The sequence below is a fragment of the Dendropsophus ebraccatus genome, chromosome 2 (assembly GCF_027789765.1).
Source record: "Dendropsophus ebraccatus isolate aDenEbr1 chromosome 2, aDenEbr1.pat, whole genome shotgun sequence".
NCBI lineage: Eukaryota > Metazoa > Chordata > Amphibia > Anura > Hylidae > Dendropsophus > Dendropsophus ebraccatus.
Genome location: NC_091455.1, coordinates 170,139,965 through 170,159,212, shown reverse-complemented (window position 1 = coordinate 170,159,212; position 19,248 = coordinate 170,139,965). Strand labels below are relative to the sequence as shown.

Genomic DNA, 19,248 nt, shown 5'->3' with positions numbered 1-19,248 from the left:
AGCCTTAGGGCTTTATCCAACTTCAGCAGCCACCACTAATCAAATGCCGAAAGTTCGGGTTCGGATGGACTCGAGCATGCTCCAGGTTCGCTCATCTCTAGTCATAACGGAAAGACTGAGATTTCTCCTCTTTTCAAATCCATTCCTGGCTTTGGCTTCATAAATCTGTCAGATAAATCTCTTTGTAAACACACCATTAGGATAGCTTCACATGTAACCGATTTGCAGCGGATTTTACGCTGCGAGTTTGCAGCCAAATCCTCTGCAAATCCTGCTACTGTGATTTTCAATGGGCTAACATACCTGCAGCAGAATTTTCATTCCGCTGCAAGTATGTAATGCTGGCCCCTTTAACCCCCCGCCACCCGCAGCATAGATTACCTGCTTGGCGCCACGGCTGCATGTGAGGCTCTCGGCTCCCTTCAGTCCAGCTCAGCCAATTAGTGACTACAGTATACTCACCGACCCAGAGCCCCCACAGCTGTTAAACCCAGTCCTCACCTATCACTGCTGCTCGCTGTTAAGCAGTGCCACCTGACTAATTACTGACTGAGATAGGAACTGCTCTATAACTGCTGTGGGCAGAGATTGGCAAAGCTGGGCAAGCACTGCTAGAACCACGCATCACAGGAACCGAGAAGTAGTGGTGACGACCAGGTCTGAAATGTCAACTGTTAAACTTAAAAAAAAAGAAAAAAAAAAAAAAAAAAAATATATATTTAAAAAAAAATTCCCACACCCATCCATATATTTTTTGTTATTTATCCTGAACAACTCTTTAAAGAGTATTGGATTGCTATTAGCAAAAAAGAAGTGATCGGCACCAACCATGACACAATGTGCAGCCTTGTAACAGGAGAAAGACGGGGTGCTTACCACAATAAAGGAAAGTCTTTGTAAATGCAATGTGCACAAAGATGCAATGAAAAGGTAGCATTCACCATCCAGTAAAATCTTGTAGCTTTATTCCATCCAAAAAGCAAATGACAAACAAGATGCGGACATAATAAAGGCAGACGCCAAACAGGTAAGCGGTGACAGTCTATTTCGCGGTTCCCCGCTTCTACAGACAGAGGTCCGTAGAAACGGGGAACCGCGAAACAGACTGTCACCGCTTACCTGTTTGGCGTCTGCCTTTATTATGTCCGCATCTTGTTTGTCATTTGTTTTTTGGATGGAATAAAGCTACAAGATTTTACTGGATGGTGAGTGCTACCTTTTCATTGCATCTTTGTGCACATTGCATTGGATTGCTATTACCCTGACTTATTCACATGTTGCAGTTTTTGCTTTTCTGGGAATTGTACAGATTAACTAAAATCTCATTTACTGCAGGGTGACATCTGTGCATTCTATAGAGGTGATCGTGTAGCTCTTAGGTCACGGGGTGCCCCCCTGAATTTGCAAAACGCACACTATAGAAAAAAACCATATAGAAAATGTTCTTATGAAGAGTCATCCATTTCTGAGAATTCTGTATTTTCTGAAACCACACCATATTGTGGTTATTACTGTACCTTATTAGGTGACTTATTATACCCCTGTATCCAGCCTAAATATGAAAGCATTATATCTAAGGGGACGATAATGTGGCCTAATCACTGTTATGTATATACAAGCTCGTATAAACTGCTGCCTTGTAGCCAGTGGTACTGTGCCTGCCCCTATTAAAATCTATACCCACATTCAGTTCCAGAATAGGGAAAAGTGTGTTCAGCCCCTAGGGATAATTTGTCCTATGAAACATACCCAGTGGTTGCTAATGCATGAGATCCCTATATAGTTTTGGTAAAACAAATTCCTGAACTGGTAATTTCCGTTTAAATATACAGTATCCTACCTGCTATGATAGGGATGTGAAGTGCTTTATTATGGGGGCATTTTTTAGTTTGTAACATAAAAGTGACAGTCTTACTGAGCTAAATGTCTAAAAACAGCATAAGGTTATTTTTCAGCGCGCAGCTGCACCACATTTAAGGATCTTGTTGAAACACGTGCCGCACATTATGTGCCGGCCGCATATCTGATCTGGCAACACGGAGAAGGAAGTGAGAAGGCCAGCAGCTGAATACTCTGTGCAGCCCATTAAAATATTTCATGCAGCTACACATTGTTGTACGTGATAAGAAATACACATCGTATTGGAGGAGGAATGTAGGAAATGGTTTAGAAACGAAACGTAAAGAAAATGAAATGAACCCTTTTCCATATTCAGAATATTGAAAAAGAGTTGAAAATTGTCAACTCAAAATCTGACTGTATATCGGTATTATTTTTACTGTAGCCTTTGGAGGAAATTGGTCAGTGACCAATAGTATGAACTGCTTCATGAGTCTTAGGGAATAGTCACACTCGCAGGTTTGTTTTATAAATGTTGGTCACGTCCCATTAATGAGAATGAGGTTTACGGAGATCTATAAAATAACTACACAAATGGGTCACATGTAAAATACTTTTACTCTTCTGCTTAATGGTACGTTTACATGAAACGATAATTGGCCCGATCGTACGATTAACGATGTCGGAGTACCAATTTTTTTTTCATAACGATCAGCGTTTATACGGTACGATATATCGTACGGAAAATTTGTTTTGCGATCCTTAAGCCTATCTCACACATTGGTTAAATCGGCGAACGACTGTTCACACGGAACGATCTGCAAATTTTTTTGCGAACGACGATTTGATAAAGTGTTGAAAGATCAAAATGATCGATTTCTCGTACGTCGTTTGATCGTTCACTGCGTTTACACGTACGATTATCAGTCAAATTCAATCGTTACATAGGTATCTCCTATCCTGTGAGAGGGGGCTCATTTTTTTTATCTTAATCCCCTTCGATAAGAGGTACCTATCTCACAGGGACTGTCGCTATAAGAGACTCTACATATTACACCATTGTTTTACTGTTAAAACAATATGGTCTTAGCAGCAGTACAGTGATTCAAGAGGGAAATAATATGCAGGTAGGCGAACACTATATGACACTACTATGTTTTCTCCACATATGGCACATTTATATAGAAATTTTAGGGCATTATATAACTGCACTTTGTGGGCCAATGCTCCTATTGAAGTGCATTGGAGCTGGGCTGCAGTAAGCTGGTGCCACCAAGCAAACCTTCCACTTATTGCGTGTGTCCCAGTCACAGCTTTTCGCTGGATGTTGGCACCCTGCTGATCAGACATTGATAACCTATCCTGAAGAAAAGATATTGTTATAAAATGCCCGGAAAGCACCTTTCCGTTTTGTGGCTGCTTTCTTTACGGCCGTCATTTTGGTGCCAAAATGTGTCCGTCGAAAAAAAAGGCCCTGTGGGAACATAGCCATAACCTGTTTTTTGGTAAGACAGAGTGGAAAGACTCCAAATTGTCTGAGTCTAGATAACTACAGCATGCATGAGCTCCAAGAGGGCCCTCCGAAACCGTGTATTACAGAAAACAGATGACATGAGTACTAGTACAATTAGAAACCTATTCTAAATTACGTACTGTATAGTAACACGTTTGTTGTATATGGGGAGTAAAAGCTCGGTAGCCTACTTTCTTGTAGTGTTACACGTGGCTTTTTCTGAAGCGCAATGTTCTACCCTACATACATTGCATCTTTATTCATAGATCTCACTTGAGGTAATAATCCTTTATTAAAATGAATGGCGACAGTAGAATTCTATGAATGACCTTCCTGTTCTTTCTCTGGTGTACCCTATAAAGACAGTCATTACTGGGAGGACTCTTTGCTTGGAACATTTTGTCCTTGACAGTGTTACTAAATTTTATTGTAGATAAGATGTAGAAAGCAATTTATCTTATATTTCATATAAAGAGTGATCAGGCTCAATACAGGGAACACTATAATAAATGTTATTTTGTGCTATTGATGCTAAAATCTGAAAAATGTTATGCCGCGGTACAAGGAGTACATCATGGAGCTGCCTTTGTCTGGGTATGAATATGTAACTGTTTATGTACTGACTAGAGATGAGCGAACCTCGAGCATGCTCGAGTCCATCCGAACCCGAACTTTCAGCATTTGATTAGCGGTGGCTGCTGAAGTTGGATAAAGCCCTAAGGCTATGTGGAAAACATGGATATAGTCATTGGCTGTATCCATGTTTTCCAGACAACCTTAGAGCTTTATCCAGGTTCAGCAGCCCCCGCTAATTAAATGCCGAACGTTCGGCTTCGGATCGACTCGAACCCGAACCCGGTTCGCTCATCTCTAGTACTGACATAACTGTTGTTGTCCAGTTTTTCATGATCGGTGGAGTATATCACTAGGATGTGTAATGTTCTAACAGCTAGGTAGCCATGGGTGACAGACCTGTAATGTTTGAGAGTTCCTGCCATTATAAGTAACTTTTGACATGTGATCAGGCATCTCAAAAGTTATTGATCGCAGCTAGAGATGAGCAAACCTCGAGCATGCTCGAGTCGATCCGAACCCGATCGTTCGGCATTTGATTAGCGGTGGCTGCAGAAGTTGGATAAAGCCCTAAGGCTATGTAGAAAACATAGATATAGTCATTGGCTGTATCCATGTTTCCCAGACAACCTTAGAGCTTTATCCAACTTCAGCAGCCCCAGCTAATCAAATGCCGAGTGATCGGGTTCAGATGGACTCGAGCATGCTCGAGGTTCGCTCATCTCTAATCGCAGCGGGTCTCACTGTCTGTGCCGCTGTGCGCTCTCCCTGGCTATATCTCCTGATCGCAGTGGGACCTGCTGTGATCAATAACTTTTGACGTGTCTGATGACACATAAAAAAATATTTATATTGACAGATACTCTTTAAGGTATCTACTTTTCTCTGTATAGTATCTTGGGCTAGGTTCACATTTTGCTGTAATGGTACAAAGAGGTAAACTTTTTTACTGATATGACAGATTGCAGCATCACAACATGATCCTAATGCTGGTGAATTATGTTGACATTGACTTGTATTGAAAAACTGGAAAGAACGCTGTAACAGGCTAGTCCTGTCTGTGTTGTGTATATACTTTTTCTTACTTTCTTGGTAACTGTATTTGGATGCTATTGTAGCTATGTGGTTTTTTATTTGTATATAGAGTAAAAAGTTAAACTTCAGCTGTATGGAATAATAATATAACAAAGCAGTGAATGATTGTGGCTAGAGATGAGCGAACTTACAGTAATATTGAAGCTCTTTGTTATCTCTGCAACCTGCTCATCAGCCTGCTGCCTTTTAACTCAGTGCCGCTCTCTGCCACTCCTCCTTAGGAGCCAGGAGCCAGGTTTTTTACCAACAGCTAATTGGTTAAATATGGCTGTCTCTACAGTCTCACAGCAGAATGAAAATCTGCTACGAGAATGCAGGGCCATAGACTATGTTACAGAATATTGCAGCGGATTTGCTGGGAAGCTTGCAGCGTAAAATCCAATGCAAACTCGCTATGTGTGAACGCACCCTTAGGGTCCTATTACACGTGCAGAAAATTGTTATCTTTCAAATTTAAACGATAATCGTCCCGTGTAAATGCAGGCAACGATCAAAAGATCGTCCATGTGTCTTGATTGTTGATTTAGATCTGACCCTAAAATCATCGCTAATCATTCGCTGTAATTCTACATTTGCTCGCAGTAGTTCTGCACTCGTTCACTAATCGTTCAGTGTAATTGCACATTGTTCATTTTTTTGCTGGGATCAGATGGAGTAAACAATCGTAGTAACGATCGTAACTAACGACTATCGTCCTGTGTAATACGGTGACCGATTTCAGGTAAACGATAAACAAACTAGTTTGCAATCAATAATGGGTAAAAAAAAAAAAACTCTTATAGGACCCTAAGATAGAACTGATGATGGGGATGAAGGAAGTAAGTTGGGAGTGATTACAATCTCGTAGGCTCATTGGTTGGCTGGAAAAAAAAGGGCTTTGCCTCAATTGGTATGATTGACAGACTGCATCCAGTATGGCATATAATTTGCCATATTTCCTTTTTTTTTTTTTTTGCACCAAAGTTTGCAGCTTGTACTGATGTCCATGGTTCATTAATTTTACTAAATGGTGCACCCTATTACAATCTGGGGTAATAGAGCCCTTATGGTGTGTTTACACACACAGATTTATCTGACAGATTATTGAAGTCAAAGCCAGGAACAGATTATAAATAGAGAGTAGATCATAAGGGAAAGACTAAGAATTTGCCTCTTTTCATTACATTCCTGGCTTTGGCTTCAATAATCAGTCAGATAAAACTTTATGTGTAAACGTACCATTAGACTAGTCTTTTAATATGACAGATTTATCGAAAGCCTGAACCACTGTGATAAATCTGGCACATATGTAGTCTATCTAAGTTTACACTGTCTAAGAATTAGACAGCTTTAGTAAATCTGGGTCAATGAGTCTCCAGTGCCGGGGAGGCTTTGGGCATTAGAACAGCTGGTGCAACTGTTGTGGCCACATAGGAGATCCAGAGCAGGTAGAATGAAAGAGACCCTTTAATATCTGGTTTCAGAAATACTTGAAACCTGGAAGTAATAGGGACTAGAGATGAGCGAACCTGGAGCATGCTCGAGTCGATCTGAACCCGAACTTTTGGCATTTGATTAGCGGTGGCTGCTGAAGTTGGATAAAGCCCTAAGGCTATGTGGAAAACATGGATATAGTTATTGGCTGTATCCATGTTTTCCAGACAACCTTAGAGCTTTATCCAAGTTCAGCATCCCCAGCCAATCAAATGCCGAACGTTCGGGTTCGGATCGACTCAAACCCAAACCCAGTTGGCTCCTCTCTAATAGGGACATGTTTTTTTGTTTGTTTTTTTTAATCTCCATAGCATATTTTTCCTCCCCTTTGATGGTCCCAATAACATCTGTGTATTCACTAGACCTCAGTTACTCTATGGGCTAAATGTCACATCAGCTTACAGCCATTGCATGAACCAGCATGTGATATAATATCGCTGTGATTCCTATCGCTGGTGATCAGTGTAAACCAGGAGAACAATTCCCTTTGCAATTATTTCTAATTTTTTTAGACTATAGGGTAGAAGATTGGAATGTGATATAGGGATGTGATATAGGGATACGTCAATTTTTCCACTGTATTGTATTCGCCCACCAATCTATAAGCAGCACAGCAGGAGTTCAATATTCTATTTCCTATCTGTAATCACACCATGCACATGTCAATATGGCCATTGTCATGTGCCGAATTTCCCTCTAGAACATTGATAAATCCAGTGTGTCCTCTTTTTCCCCTCTTGAAGACTTACTTTTTTTTTTATTCCAATCTGCTCCCAGTCCTTTCTAATTCTCGAAATCTTCTCATTTTCTTAATGAACTTGAGATTAGACAAAAGCGGATGACTATAAAAAGGGAGAGGAGAAACAGGAAATTAAATAAATTGTGCATGAAAAAAACTCCTGTTGTCTCACATACATTTGTTTGTATCTTTTTTTTTTTTTTTTCAGCCATGGAATTCCACGAGAATCTCAACTCCATCGGGGCGAAAGAAGGTTTGAAAGAGAGGAAGATGCTTAAGGCCATTGAGAGCTTTACTTGGAACATAACCATATTGAAGGTAGATATTAGCTGTGTTTCAACTATATCATTTATTTCAGCTCACAATGTACCCTGCACATTTCATCACAGTCTTACCATATGGTCCTTTACTATTCTTCGCCGGGCAGATTGCTTCTGTGTTTTCATTCCTCCCGATCAGCTCTGTCCCTTATGTAATGAAAATCGTGCCTTCAGTCTTATAAGTTTAAATAAAAAAAAAAAACTTCACTTTTGCCGTACTGAGAAGACGACATATTACTTTGTAACGTCTCTTTTTTGCAGCTCATAAATTATCCCATTGTTTTTGGGTCTGTAATGTTGCAAAAATAGCAGCAAATTAAAGCCAATAGAAGCCTATGGAGCATGGGGCTCTAATACTATGTCAGCTTCACTCTCAAAAATGGCTAAAGAAAGCCAATAGATGCAAGAAGGCAGATGATGGCCGTAGCTTCATCATTCTATTGGCTCAGTTTACCAAATTGCAGTTTGTGCAACGAGGACTTTGTTTTTGTATTTCCCATAAAATTATTCAGAACCACCTTTTGCAGAACTCCAAGTTGTGATATTCATATTCCTTTGTAGTCGTCTTTCTCTTGAAAACTCTAACAACTGGTTATTAGAATTTCCTCTAGGCAGTGGGGTTGGTTTCTACCGGTATTAACTCTATGGGTGTTTTACCCACAGTGGTTTTTGGTTTGTAAAAAATTTAAGTGGATCCCAAAGAGAAACACTCCTTTTGTATTAATAGAAAAGAGGTATATACATATTTGGTGTCACTATACAGTAATACCCTGGTTTTCGAATGCTTTGGAACTCAAACTGCTTGGTATTCGAACGAAAATTTACCCAGAAGTAGTGTTTGGAATTCGAACTTTGCTCGGTTTTCAAACGTTTTTCTAACGTTTTTGCGAGCGTGGATGGTGGGTTGTACCTGGCGAGTTAAGCAGTGGTGAGGCTTTACATACAGTACAGTGCTGTATAAGACTGCTGGAGTGCATATACAGTGCAGTAGTAGTACAGGCAGTGCACCACCATCTCCCATACATTACAGTGCTTGGATGGGGGGGACGCTATACAGTAAAGGATGGGTGAGGAGTTGGTGACTACTGTACTATAATTGCTGGTTCTGATGAACATTTCTTATGTTTAATGTCCTGTACAGTATAGTGCTGTTCTGTACTGTACTGTAGTGATTATACTGAGCACTTATCAGTGTAATAAATGAGTATTGTAGGTAATTATTGGTGGCTGCTGGAACCAATTAATCACATTTACATTATTTCCTATGGGAAGACACTGCTCGGTTTTCAAACTGCTTGGTTCTCAAACTGCCTTCCGGAACCAATTAAGTTCGAGAACCGAGGTACCACTGTAATTGTAAGACTATCTGTCCTTGTACCATATGGGGAATATGACTTAAAAAAAAAATTCAACACAATTTTTATGAAAATTAAGTGTTGCAGGAATAGCAAAACTGTCTGTCTTAAAATTCTTTGAGGTTTAATAAATCACTATCAATTACATACTGTGAGTTATTGAGAAGTTTCTTCTTTTCAATCCCCCCCCCCTCCCCCTTTTTTTATTTTTTGTCATAGCAGTGTGCGACAGCAGGTTTTCAGTGGGATTGGGGCAGACAGGTTAGCCTTCACTCCCCCATGTGGACTCTCATGACTTTCTTAACTATGTTGTTTGTTCTTTGGTTGTACTATCTTGAACCCCTTTTGGTAGAAAACAGTTTAACAACACAGTTACCGATATAACCCTTTGGTCTTCTAGCCTATAACTAGACAAACACATTGCCTCATACTATAAGACCCTCTACCCAGTGCCTCAAATATACAAGGATTTGTTCTTGTTAATGATACCAGCTCCCACAGGCACTGCTACGGGCTGTCTTTCCCCAGACTAAAGGCATTGTTTAAGAGACTGTTTAGGAAGAATGGACATCCACCATTCTCTACGCCAATATCCAGGTCCTCATTTGGTTTTTGCATGCATCCTGGTTACTTGAATATGACTCTTTAGTGGCACAAATATACCATGCCAGCAGCTACACACCACTATGCATTCCTTTACTGTCAATTACAGCTTGTATACCTTATTGAGTTCATTATATACTATGCAGTTGATGGAGGTCAGAGCATTCCAGTCTATGTGCTCGGGAAACTGACTTGCTGTCGTCTGCGAGATCTAATCACACACTTCAGCATCTTGGCAATACATCTGAATTTGTTTCATTGTGGTTGAACAGTGACCTTTATCTGATCTCATTCTGTTTGCTGATAATAACAAAAATTCAGTCCATATCTGCCCTCGGGCAGTCACACATCATCCCTGTGCCTATCAGCTCAAGTATTTAAAGTCAGTATCAGCCATGACTGCAGAGATAAAATACATGAGAAATTCACAACATACTGATACGTGGATACCATGTCCCATACTTTACAGTCATTCAGGATTCTGATGTTTTCCAATGTTGTGTGCCCATGTCTGCAGCCACCTCTGCTTCTCTCTATACATTCTTTGCCATGTGACTGAATGACCTAATGGTCATATGTATGTTCTAAATAGGTTTACCTTTATAGAACATACATAGTTCTTTTACATCTAGTTACAGTTGATCATTGTGGCAGATGCTTCCCGTAGGTCCATATGATCCAGTCACTTGTTCTGTGTGCGAAACAAACTCAGAGTAATAATTATGGTTAAACAATCTGCTATATGCATTTGTCAAAGCCCTGTATACACACATATTAGGAATCCTTAGACTGCGCACACACACTATTTGGAGACTCATTTTGAGCTCCAGACTTTCAGATATTTCTGGCATTTAGAACATACTATATTTTGAGTAAGGGAGGGGGGGTTGCATGTTTGAACCATTTTTTATGCAAATTTGTATGGGCTGCAAATGGCTCCACAAATTGTTAACAATGTTCCAAACAAAAATGGCATTTTGTGACACATAAAGACGCTCCTGGCACTTTTTTACCTAACAGATGTTTTACATGAGATTCAGATTGATCATTTGAATGTTTCTTAGAGACAATGTATAGGGCTACTGACATTTTAGTGCCCGGGGGCTCCAGTCCCTCAGTCCGTGGCAGTAGTCACAGTTGTTAATTTGGTTATAGCTAGAGATTAGCACAACTCAAGCATGCTCGAGTCTGATCGTTCAGCATTTGAATAACAGAAAATTTGGCTTCCTCGGTATTCTGGCTAAAGAGGTGGGATGCAGCCCTAGAGAGTCCGGCCTATGGCTCTATCCATGTTTTCCAGGAATCCAACTTCTTCAGCCAATGGTGTTCAAATGCCAAATGATCAGACCCGAGTGTGCTTGAATTGTGCTCATCTCTAGATATAGCTATTCTTGCTGCAGTTTTTCTATTGCATATCCATGGAAGCTCCACCTTGTCACATAGGACCCCTTCCGAGGTATTTTTGAGTCGGTGCTTCCACAGGTGACAGCTGTTATTGTGACATGATGGGGACCTACAAAATCTAGGACCAGTGAATGTTATGGCTTATTATATTATGCCATAATGGATGACTATATAGAATAGAATTTAGTTGTCATTAATCCATGTGCTCAGTGATATACTATTATCAGAATATAGTATGTTATTTTCAATCTTATGGAAGACCACAGGTAAATTACTTCTGCCAAATCTAAAAAATCTAAACTAAAAAATATTGCATATCCTGCATATTGGAGGCAATTTTTACTACCACTATTTGTATTGCTACTTATTGATTTAAATATGTCCCTGCCTAAGGAACAAGGGCACATTTCATAAAAAAAGCAAGAATAGCCCTTTATACCTCCCAGGGTCCCTGTGTAAAGTTAAATTTATATTATTTGCTTCAGTCCTTTGCCTTGTCTGGTGTAAATTAAAGCTCGTCTGTGTTTCCAGTTAAATTAGAGCTTTAGGAACCTGACTGCTGACACTAAAGCATCCAGCAGATTGTACAACAGGTCTCCAGTGTGCAGTGTCATATGGTACATAATAAGTAGGAGGAGGTCAATGTATGTTCCCCATAGAGCATCATATGTCAGGCTGTGCAGCACAAACAGAGTAATTACTCTTGTAAAAAAAAAATTAATATATATATATATAATTAATTTTTTTCTCCCTCTATAATCCATGTACAACTTGTTGCATAACACTAAATAACCTCCACTACCTGATATGACTATGACAAAGTTAGAAGGTGACTACTGCAGATGTATATAGGTAAAACACCTGGGGGGAGATTTATCAACCAATTTTAGCAACCAATCAGATTCCACCTTTCATTTTTCAAAGAATCTGTGAGGAATGAAAAGTGGAATCTGATTGGTTGCTAGGGGCAACTAAGACAATTCTACTTTTCACCAGTTTGATAAATCTCCCCCCTGGGCTTTAATGACCTGGTGAGTAGGTTCAAAATAGCCAAAAAACCTTCCTATCCAACACTTTCATTACCAGTATGGCTATATCCATGTTTTCCAGGACTCCCTAGAGCTGCATCCAACTTCGTCAGCCCCCCTTATTTAAATGCTGTGAGATTTGTGTTGAGCATGCTTGAGTCGCCATACATTAAAGCCAAGGTGTTTTACCTTCATACTGTACGTTTGCAGTGTAGGGGATTATGTAGTAACATTCTCTACGTACAATGCAGAAATATAGGGGAGCTACATAGAAGAGGAAATTTATCCCATAAGAGAGGTGGACTATCGGCTAAAAAAAGATTTACCAGAAATAGGTTCCATGTCTGGTCCTATGTAAAGTACGCATTCTAGAAATAGTATTTGGTAGCAGTTGCAGGCTTTTGAAGTGCTGTTTTATTTCTTGCCATGCTTCAAAAGACGAGATTAACCAGAAAATGTAATTTCTTCCTTGTCGTTTCCACTTTTTCCACATTTTATTGTGTTACATGTTCTGTCAGATGTGAAAATTGCTGAGGCTTAGGCTGCCTGAATATAGAGAACATGGGACTGTCCATGTCTCATTTATTCTGCTGTTATTTACAGACGCCCATTCAGCCTGGTTCTGTTATTACCAATACACATAAACACTAGAGATGAGCGAACCGGGTTCAGGTTCGAGTCCATCCGAACCTGAACGATCGGCATTTGATTAGTGGCGGCTGCTGAACTTGGATAAAGCTCTAAGGTTGTCTGGAAAACATGGATACAGCCAATGACATAGCCTTAGGGCTTTATCCAACTTCAGCAGCCACCGCTAATCAAATGCCGAAAGTTCGGGTTCGGATGGACTTGAGCATGCTCCAGGTTCTCTCATCTCTAATAAACACAAAAAATGCAACAGCTTGCTTCTAATGGCAAGACATAAACCCAATATAGACATGAAAAACACTAAAAGTGGCTCCTCCTAACTGCAACTTCAAATTTGCGCCATCAAATCTGCTGCAGATCTACAGCATATCCTGTATAGGTTTTATTAAGCTTTTTGTAATTCTTAAAAGCGGCATCTGACCCCTTTGATTTGTATTTTTTAAATGCCCTTTTTTTGTCATTTATACCGCTTTTAACCCCAGTTGTAACCAATGCAGGATTTGATTTTAAGCATTTATATTTGTTACTTATAGGAATAAATTTAGCAGTACAGTTGTTTAATGTGGATTTGAAGATTTCCCATTTATTATCTGTATCGGTATTTGACGACAGCCGCTCCCAGTCTATGCTCTGAAGTTCAACCCTTAACCCAGAAAAATTTAAAATGTTTTTGCCCTCCTAACATGCCTGTGTTTTGCCAAAAGTCACTATATTGTGGTCACTGTTACCCTGGTGTTCATGGACAGTGACACCCTCAACCAGCTCAGCGTTGTTAGAAATCACCAGATCCAACAGCGCATCACTTCTTGTTGGCTCCTCCACAAACTAGCCAAGAAAATTATTCTGTAATAGATTAAGAAATTCTCTCCCCATTGCGGTTTAATGACTGATCTACTGAAAACTGTAACTTATAATATTAATTAAAAAAATATATGCTAAATGGGAATTTAAAGGTTTAAAGGGGCTTTCCCCACAGGTTAAAAATAAAACTTTGTGTAATCTGCATATTACTAATAACAGTCACGGCCACACGTAAGGTACAGCACATGACCACAGCTATTTGTAGCTTACACCTAGGTTTTCCATACAGCTGTAAAATCCCTTTCAATTCCCTTTTAACTGAATTAACATTTTTGACCATGACCACGGTAGTGACATATTACATCTATAGTGACCTCACCAATGTGAACGGTGATTGGTGCAGTGGTCCTTTTAGTACAATGTTTCAATATTTCTAGACAGGTAAACAAAGACCACCTGGGTGGGGGTGACATCTTGGGTGTTGGAGCAGCAGTGGATTAGATTGATCAGTGTGTGTGCTTATTTTTTATTTTTAGCAGTTCAAGAAATTGCATTTTGTAACTGGTTTTGAACAGGTAGCCTTTTATCGCTGTCATTCACCGTCACTTAGCCAGACCAGCCCATGTGCACACTAGAAAAGAGAAACAAATGTAACCCAGAAGATCATCCCCGATCAATCCCACTGTATCCTAACATTTTGTCATGTGCATACCCCTTTAAGTCTAACCCACAAATAGAAACACAAAACAGTAGCATAGTATATATTGCTTTACCTGAGGACCTTGCTGAAAAAATATAGGAATATATTTTATACTAATGGAAGTAAAACCAATAAATCAAAAATAGCTTAATTTTGTCGCAATTGCAGAAACATTATATAAAAAATGCATTGAAAACCCGCAAAAACAAAATGCACCTCAGGGGAGGTGTATGACTGCCATATATCCTGGTCCCGACGATATGGCAACAGCAGCACACTAATCTGGTTGGGGAGGGGTTTGAGCAACCAGAAGAGATCTTATAGGTGATGTCATCCTGAAGTTCACAGGAAGTCAGCTGATCAAGAACCCCTTCCTCTGACATATTAATCACTTTGATTTTCTGTGGGTCGGTCTGGTGATCACATGACCCAGTTACAGTTAAACACATGGATGCAGCTGCACTAGAATTGGACATATTGCGCTGTAGAACTACTAATGGGAAAAAAAACACGTGGGGTGATTTTTTTAAGTTCCTAGTCTAGACAAAGTACAAAAGATATGCAGCCTTTGCCATTAAGGGAAATTATAAGTGGTAATAATCAGTCTGTGCCAACTGATAACCATGTATATGTATATTTCTTGTCGTTACAGGGACAAGCGGATCTTCTCAAATATGCCAAAACAGAAACCTTGGAGAACTTAAAACAAATTCATTATGCTGCTGTATCATGTGGACTCAACAAGGCAACTGCTGGAAATGCCGAGGTGTCCAAGCCTCGAAGAAGCCTGGAGGCCATTCCAGAGAAGGCAGGAGATGAAACGGGCGATTGAAAGTAAATCACGGACCTCTGTTCTTGTTGGAATTTCTAAATCTACGACCAATGTAGCTGCACAAGGTGTTTGCTTTGCACTTACAGGATAGATCACAGATTCTATTTTTCTTTCTTTCTGAAGCACAACTGGAGACTGACCAGTCTGTTATCTGTGAAAAGTAAATGTATCTGGTAAATGAAGGATATTGACGAGCGGATTGCAAATATTATTGCTGGCCAAAAGTGAAGGCGTGGAAGACAATGTCTTTATTAGAATAGAGTTGAGTAGTGAGGTGCGTGCTGCTTACAAAAAAAAAAGCAAATATTTTTAGATTATATTTAGATTTTAATAGTTCTATTTAAATAAAAAGAGAAATCCTCACATTTCATAAATTGTGTGCTTATCGTAACACATAGAGTGCTCAAAGGACTGAAACGCGTTGCACTGAAGAGTGAATCTACAGACATGGCTAGTCATTTGTTGTGTTCTGTTTGAGCCATATTGTATATAAATGAAGAACAGAGAATGCAATAAAACAATGGGCACTAGATGTTTGCGCACCATAGGTGGCAAACCCAAAGACGTGCAATCCACTTTAACCTTCTAGCATAGATCTTCGTGCCACAGAGTTTTAGAAATGTTAATATCTAATGTAAAAGTGACCAAATTGAAGATTTATTGTAAATATATTAACTTTTTTTATTTTGTGATGTGTTCACATTAAACAAAGTTTTATTATCCAAGTTGTCCTGCATTTTAACAAATATAGCAGTGTTGTTTTATTTAATGCAATGATGAGAAGTGAAATGTGTGCTAGACATTTTACTGATTCAGAGGCTCCAAATTGACATCTTTCTTTTTTTCCTTTTATTCAAACGGTAACAGGGATTTAGCTGTATTTATAAAAGAAAAGAAAAAAACACACTTTTTTTTAATAAAGTCGCATCTCATAACACAATAAATAGTAAGAGACCAGTACACTAGTGTGTTATTTTATTATACACATTGGTTTAGACTTTTTTGCTGTGTATTGGGCCTCCTCCCAATAGAAGGCATTCATATTATAGGCTGTGTCTAGTCTGTTCTCTGATCTCAAGAGAAATGGCTATTAAGACACCATACACCCCATTACTGTAAAGTCAGCTGAACCCATTGTTTTTGTCTGGATCAGCTGACCAGTGTAATGTGTAATTCTACAATAGATGATGTTGGGGGAAGAAAAATTGATCATGTTAGATTTCAAACTGGCCAACCCACTACCCCCCACCCCCATTTTTATATATAATATATATATATATATATATATATATATATATATATATATATATATATATATATATATAAAACACATAATCACTCAAGCCACCAACACATTTCCTTCCCCTCCTTGGAAAATACAAATCTAGTATGCTGCAAACCTAAGGAAACTTTTTTCTCTGTGCTAGTTGTTACATGCATTGTCTATTCTAAACTTAGCTTCCAGTATTTGTTTAGTCTTGAGTAACTATTTCCACCATGAAGTTCAAGCCAAACTGTCAGAAGTCACATTTACATATATATAACAATGTCCATATCAAGTGCGACTTTTGGGAATGTATGACTTGGCAGTTTAACTTAAAAATGAAGTACATAAAAATGAAGCCATTTATAAGGTAGTGTAAAAATCTGTACCATCCTTAAGGGTCTTATACAACTTCAACAACTGTCAGTTCAGTGAATGTTCGACCGACAATTATTTCCCCAATGCACATGAGCATAGCCGAACATTCATGTGTTCTCTATGGGCAGGGGTAAGCCACCGCCAAACTGCCATGGCTGCAGCTTATCTCTCCCAGGAACAACAAATCCATCACTACCTTATCATCTTTCGGTGGAGAAGAGGAAGCCCCCCCCCCCCCCCCCCCCCCCCCCCCCCCCGTACACCCTATGCTGCCAGTGGCGGGTTCAGCTAACATTAGTATAAAGTGAATCTAGGCCTGTAGTGCTGTGATCAGCGGCATTTTATACAGTATAACAACAGGAATTGACATTTGAAAATGCTAACGCTGCAGAATGCTACATGACGGTCTTTGTGTTTATTGATCTCTCACAGCGAATTCTAAAATAAATTAGATATAGCTTATAAATTGCAGAAATACCTTTGTTCATTCTACAACCTGATAACCCTTATATTCAGTGCCAGTACTGGTACCCACTACTCTTTCTAGTCCTGGCACCATAGAAAAGGCTAAAACGATGTAATAATTTAAATGTGATGGCAAGTATGTGACTGCTGGCAAATGTGTTGATCTAAGATTGTGAACTGCATCTGTAACTATTGCAGTATTAGAGCAAAGGGTTCTTTATTGGGAAGAACTGTGCAGTTAAAAGAAGACTATAGTACAGTGTTGGCCTGTATATATATAAGATATATATATATATATATAAGATGGCATATAGTTGGTCATGACTGCATACAGGTTCAGTATGACATATATGTCCTTAGATGTTGCAGCTGGACCTTTAGATCCTGCACACATCTATGTTTCTAAAGTCAATGAATTGGTGCAATCTGGCGGAGACATGCGAGTAAGCATTATCCTGCTGGAAAATCCTCACATGAGCCAACATATAAAGAAGAACTGATCATTGTAACAGCATATTACAATATCATGCAAAAAATCCAGAGAGAGAAATAAAGGCATGATATCCCCTCATCTTAGGGGATCTTTCAACAATATAACAATAAAGGTATCACAACAGCATGGATACCAATACTGTAAGACATTATACCGCCCTTCAAGAACTAAACATCCATACAATAAAGAACCATTAAATTGACAGATAATTGCCAAAAGGGGAAGAGTCACCAACCTTATAGCTCTTTTTATGATAAGGACAATATTGATCAGGGGTATCAACTGTTGGGTTCTGAATTGCCCAAACTAACTCTCATAACCATCAAGCCTAAGTTCCACCAGTCTCACGGTTAGAAAAATACTGCTGCCAAGAGGACAATGTTTTATTGAAGAATTCAGCCCAGTCTTTCAGAATTGAAGCCACCATTTTACTTACCGTAAAAGGAAGGTTTTAATTTAAATAACTCCATACAAAAGAAGGGCTTCTTTCATGATTTGGGGCTTTTTTTTATTTCTAGTATGTTTATAAATCTAGTAATTTTAAATTGGCCCATCGATGTTTACATCTACAGCACATGACAGTATCATGGGGCAAAACTAGTTAGAGACTGAAATATCTATTTTAAAAATGTGATTTGAAAATTTTGTTAAGTCATTTGCCCTCTATCTGCAGTGTTTTGTTTTAACACAGGAGAAGATACAAGGGGAGGATCATTCTATGTCCTTTCTTATGGGTTCATGGCTTGCTTTGGCAAATGCATGTACTTAACCATACAGGCTATGTTCCCACTTAATAATAATATCAGCGGAAGGTGGCCATCTTGTAAAATAGACAGCCTCTAGTAATGATCATGATCACTATTAACCATCATCTATGTTACATGATGGCCACCTGTCCCCATATTTTCCCGAAGTGGGAACATAGCCTCAGACTGATCCCATGTTTAATATCCCTGGAAATAAAAGTTGTATGGGACATTTACCAGGCCACCATCATTCAGATAATTTTACTGTAACGTTATATATATATATATATCTGCTGTTACACTCAAGTTTAGGAAATTGGGTTCATGAACGCGCCATTCCTGACCCCTAAGCTTTTGTCACTGTAATGTTTATTGTACTATGAGGCACACAGGGCTCGAATATAAAAAAAAGAAGCAGCATTATGGACTAAGGAGCCTGAGGCAGAACATCTTCTGTCGAAAGGTATTATGGAAGATGAGGAATAAGTAGACAAAATTTGATGACTGATGGCTGCAGGAGTTGGATCCATCCAGCTTCAGAAGCCACCAGTTATCAAATGCCACACGTTTGGGTTTTTATACAAACACGACCGTGCTCAAGATTTACTCATCTCTAATAATAACCACTGATCTTTAAATGATTCAACTCAATCTTTTATTTATATGGAGATAAATCTCTCAGGGGACATAAATGCATATATTAAATTGAACATAGAGCATAAACTAAGAAGGAAAATAAAGATGGCTTCCACTAAGTCTGTACGTTGTGTGAAATTGAATATATATTTAAGATAACTGAAAGTACTGTTAGTGTATGTTCACACTGAGAAAATGTGGTGGAATTCTACCTGCCTCAGTGTGACACTTTCTCTATGGGAGGGCTCGCGTGCCTCCACAATGTGCCGCTCAAAGAATTGACATGTAAATTTTTTGGGCAGAGAGCTGTGGGTGTGGAGGCCCTCCCATACAGAAACAGTGT

At 39.1% G+C, this 19,248-nt stretch overlaps 1 protein-coding gene across 2 annotated transcripts in view; it reads left to right on the top strand.

The window, feature by feature from the left end:
• Positions 1–15,644, top strand: part of PLCL2 (phospholipase C like 2) — a 149,969-nt gene extending 134,325 nt beyond the window's left edge. Inside the window, exons 6-7 of one of the 2 annotated variants that reach the window (XM_069958702.1) lie at positions 7,441–7,550; positions 14,744–15,644. In XM_069958702.1, the coding sequence (XP_069814803.1) occupies positions 7,441–7,550; positions 14,744–14,923 (290 nt within the window). In that variant the 3' untranslated portion in view covers positions 14,924–15,644. The remainder of the gene's footprint in view (positions 1–7,440; positions 7,551–14,743) is intronic. The other variant, XM_069958703.1, reaches the window with a different exon arrangement.
• The last annotated feature ends 3,604 nt before the right edge of the window (positions 15,645–19,248 follow it).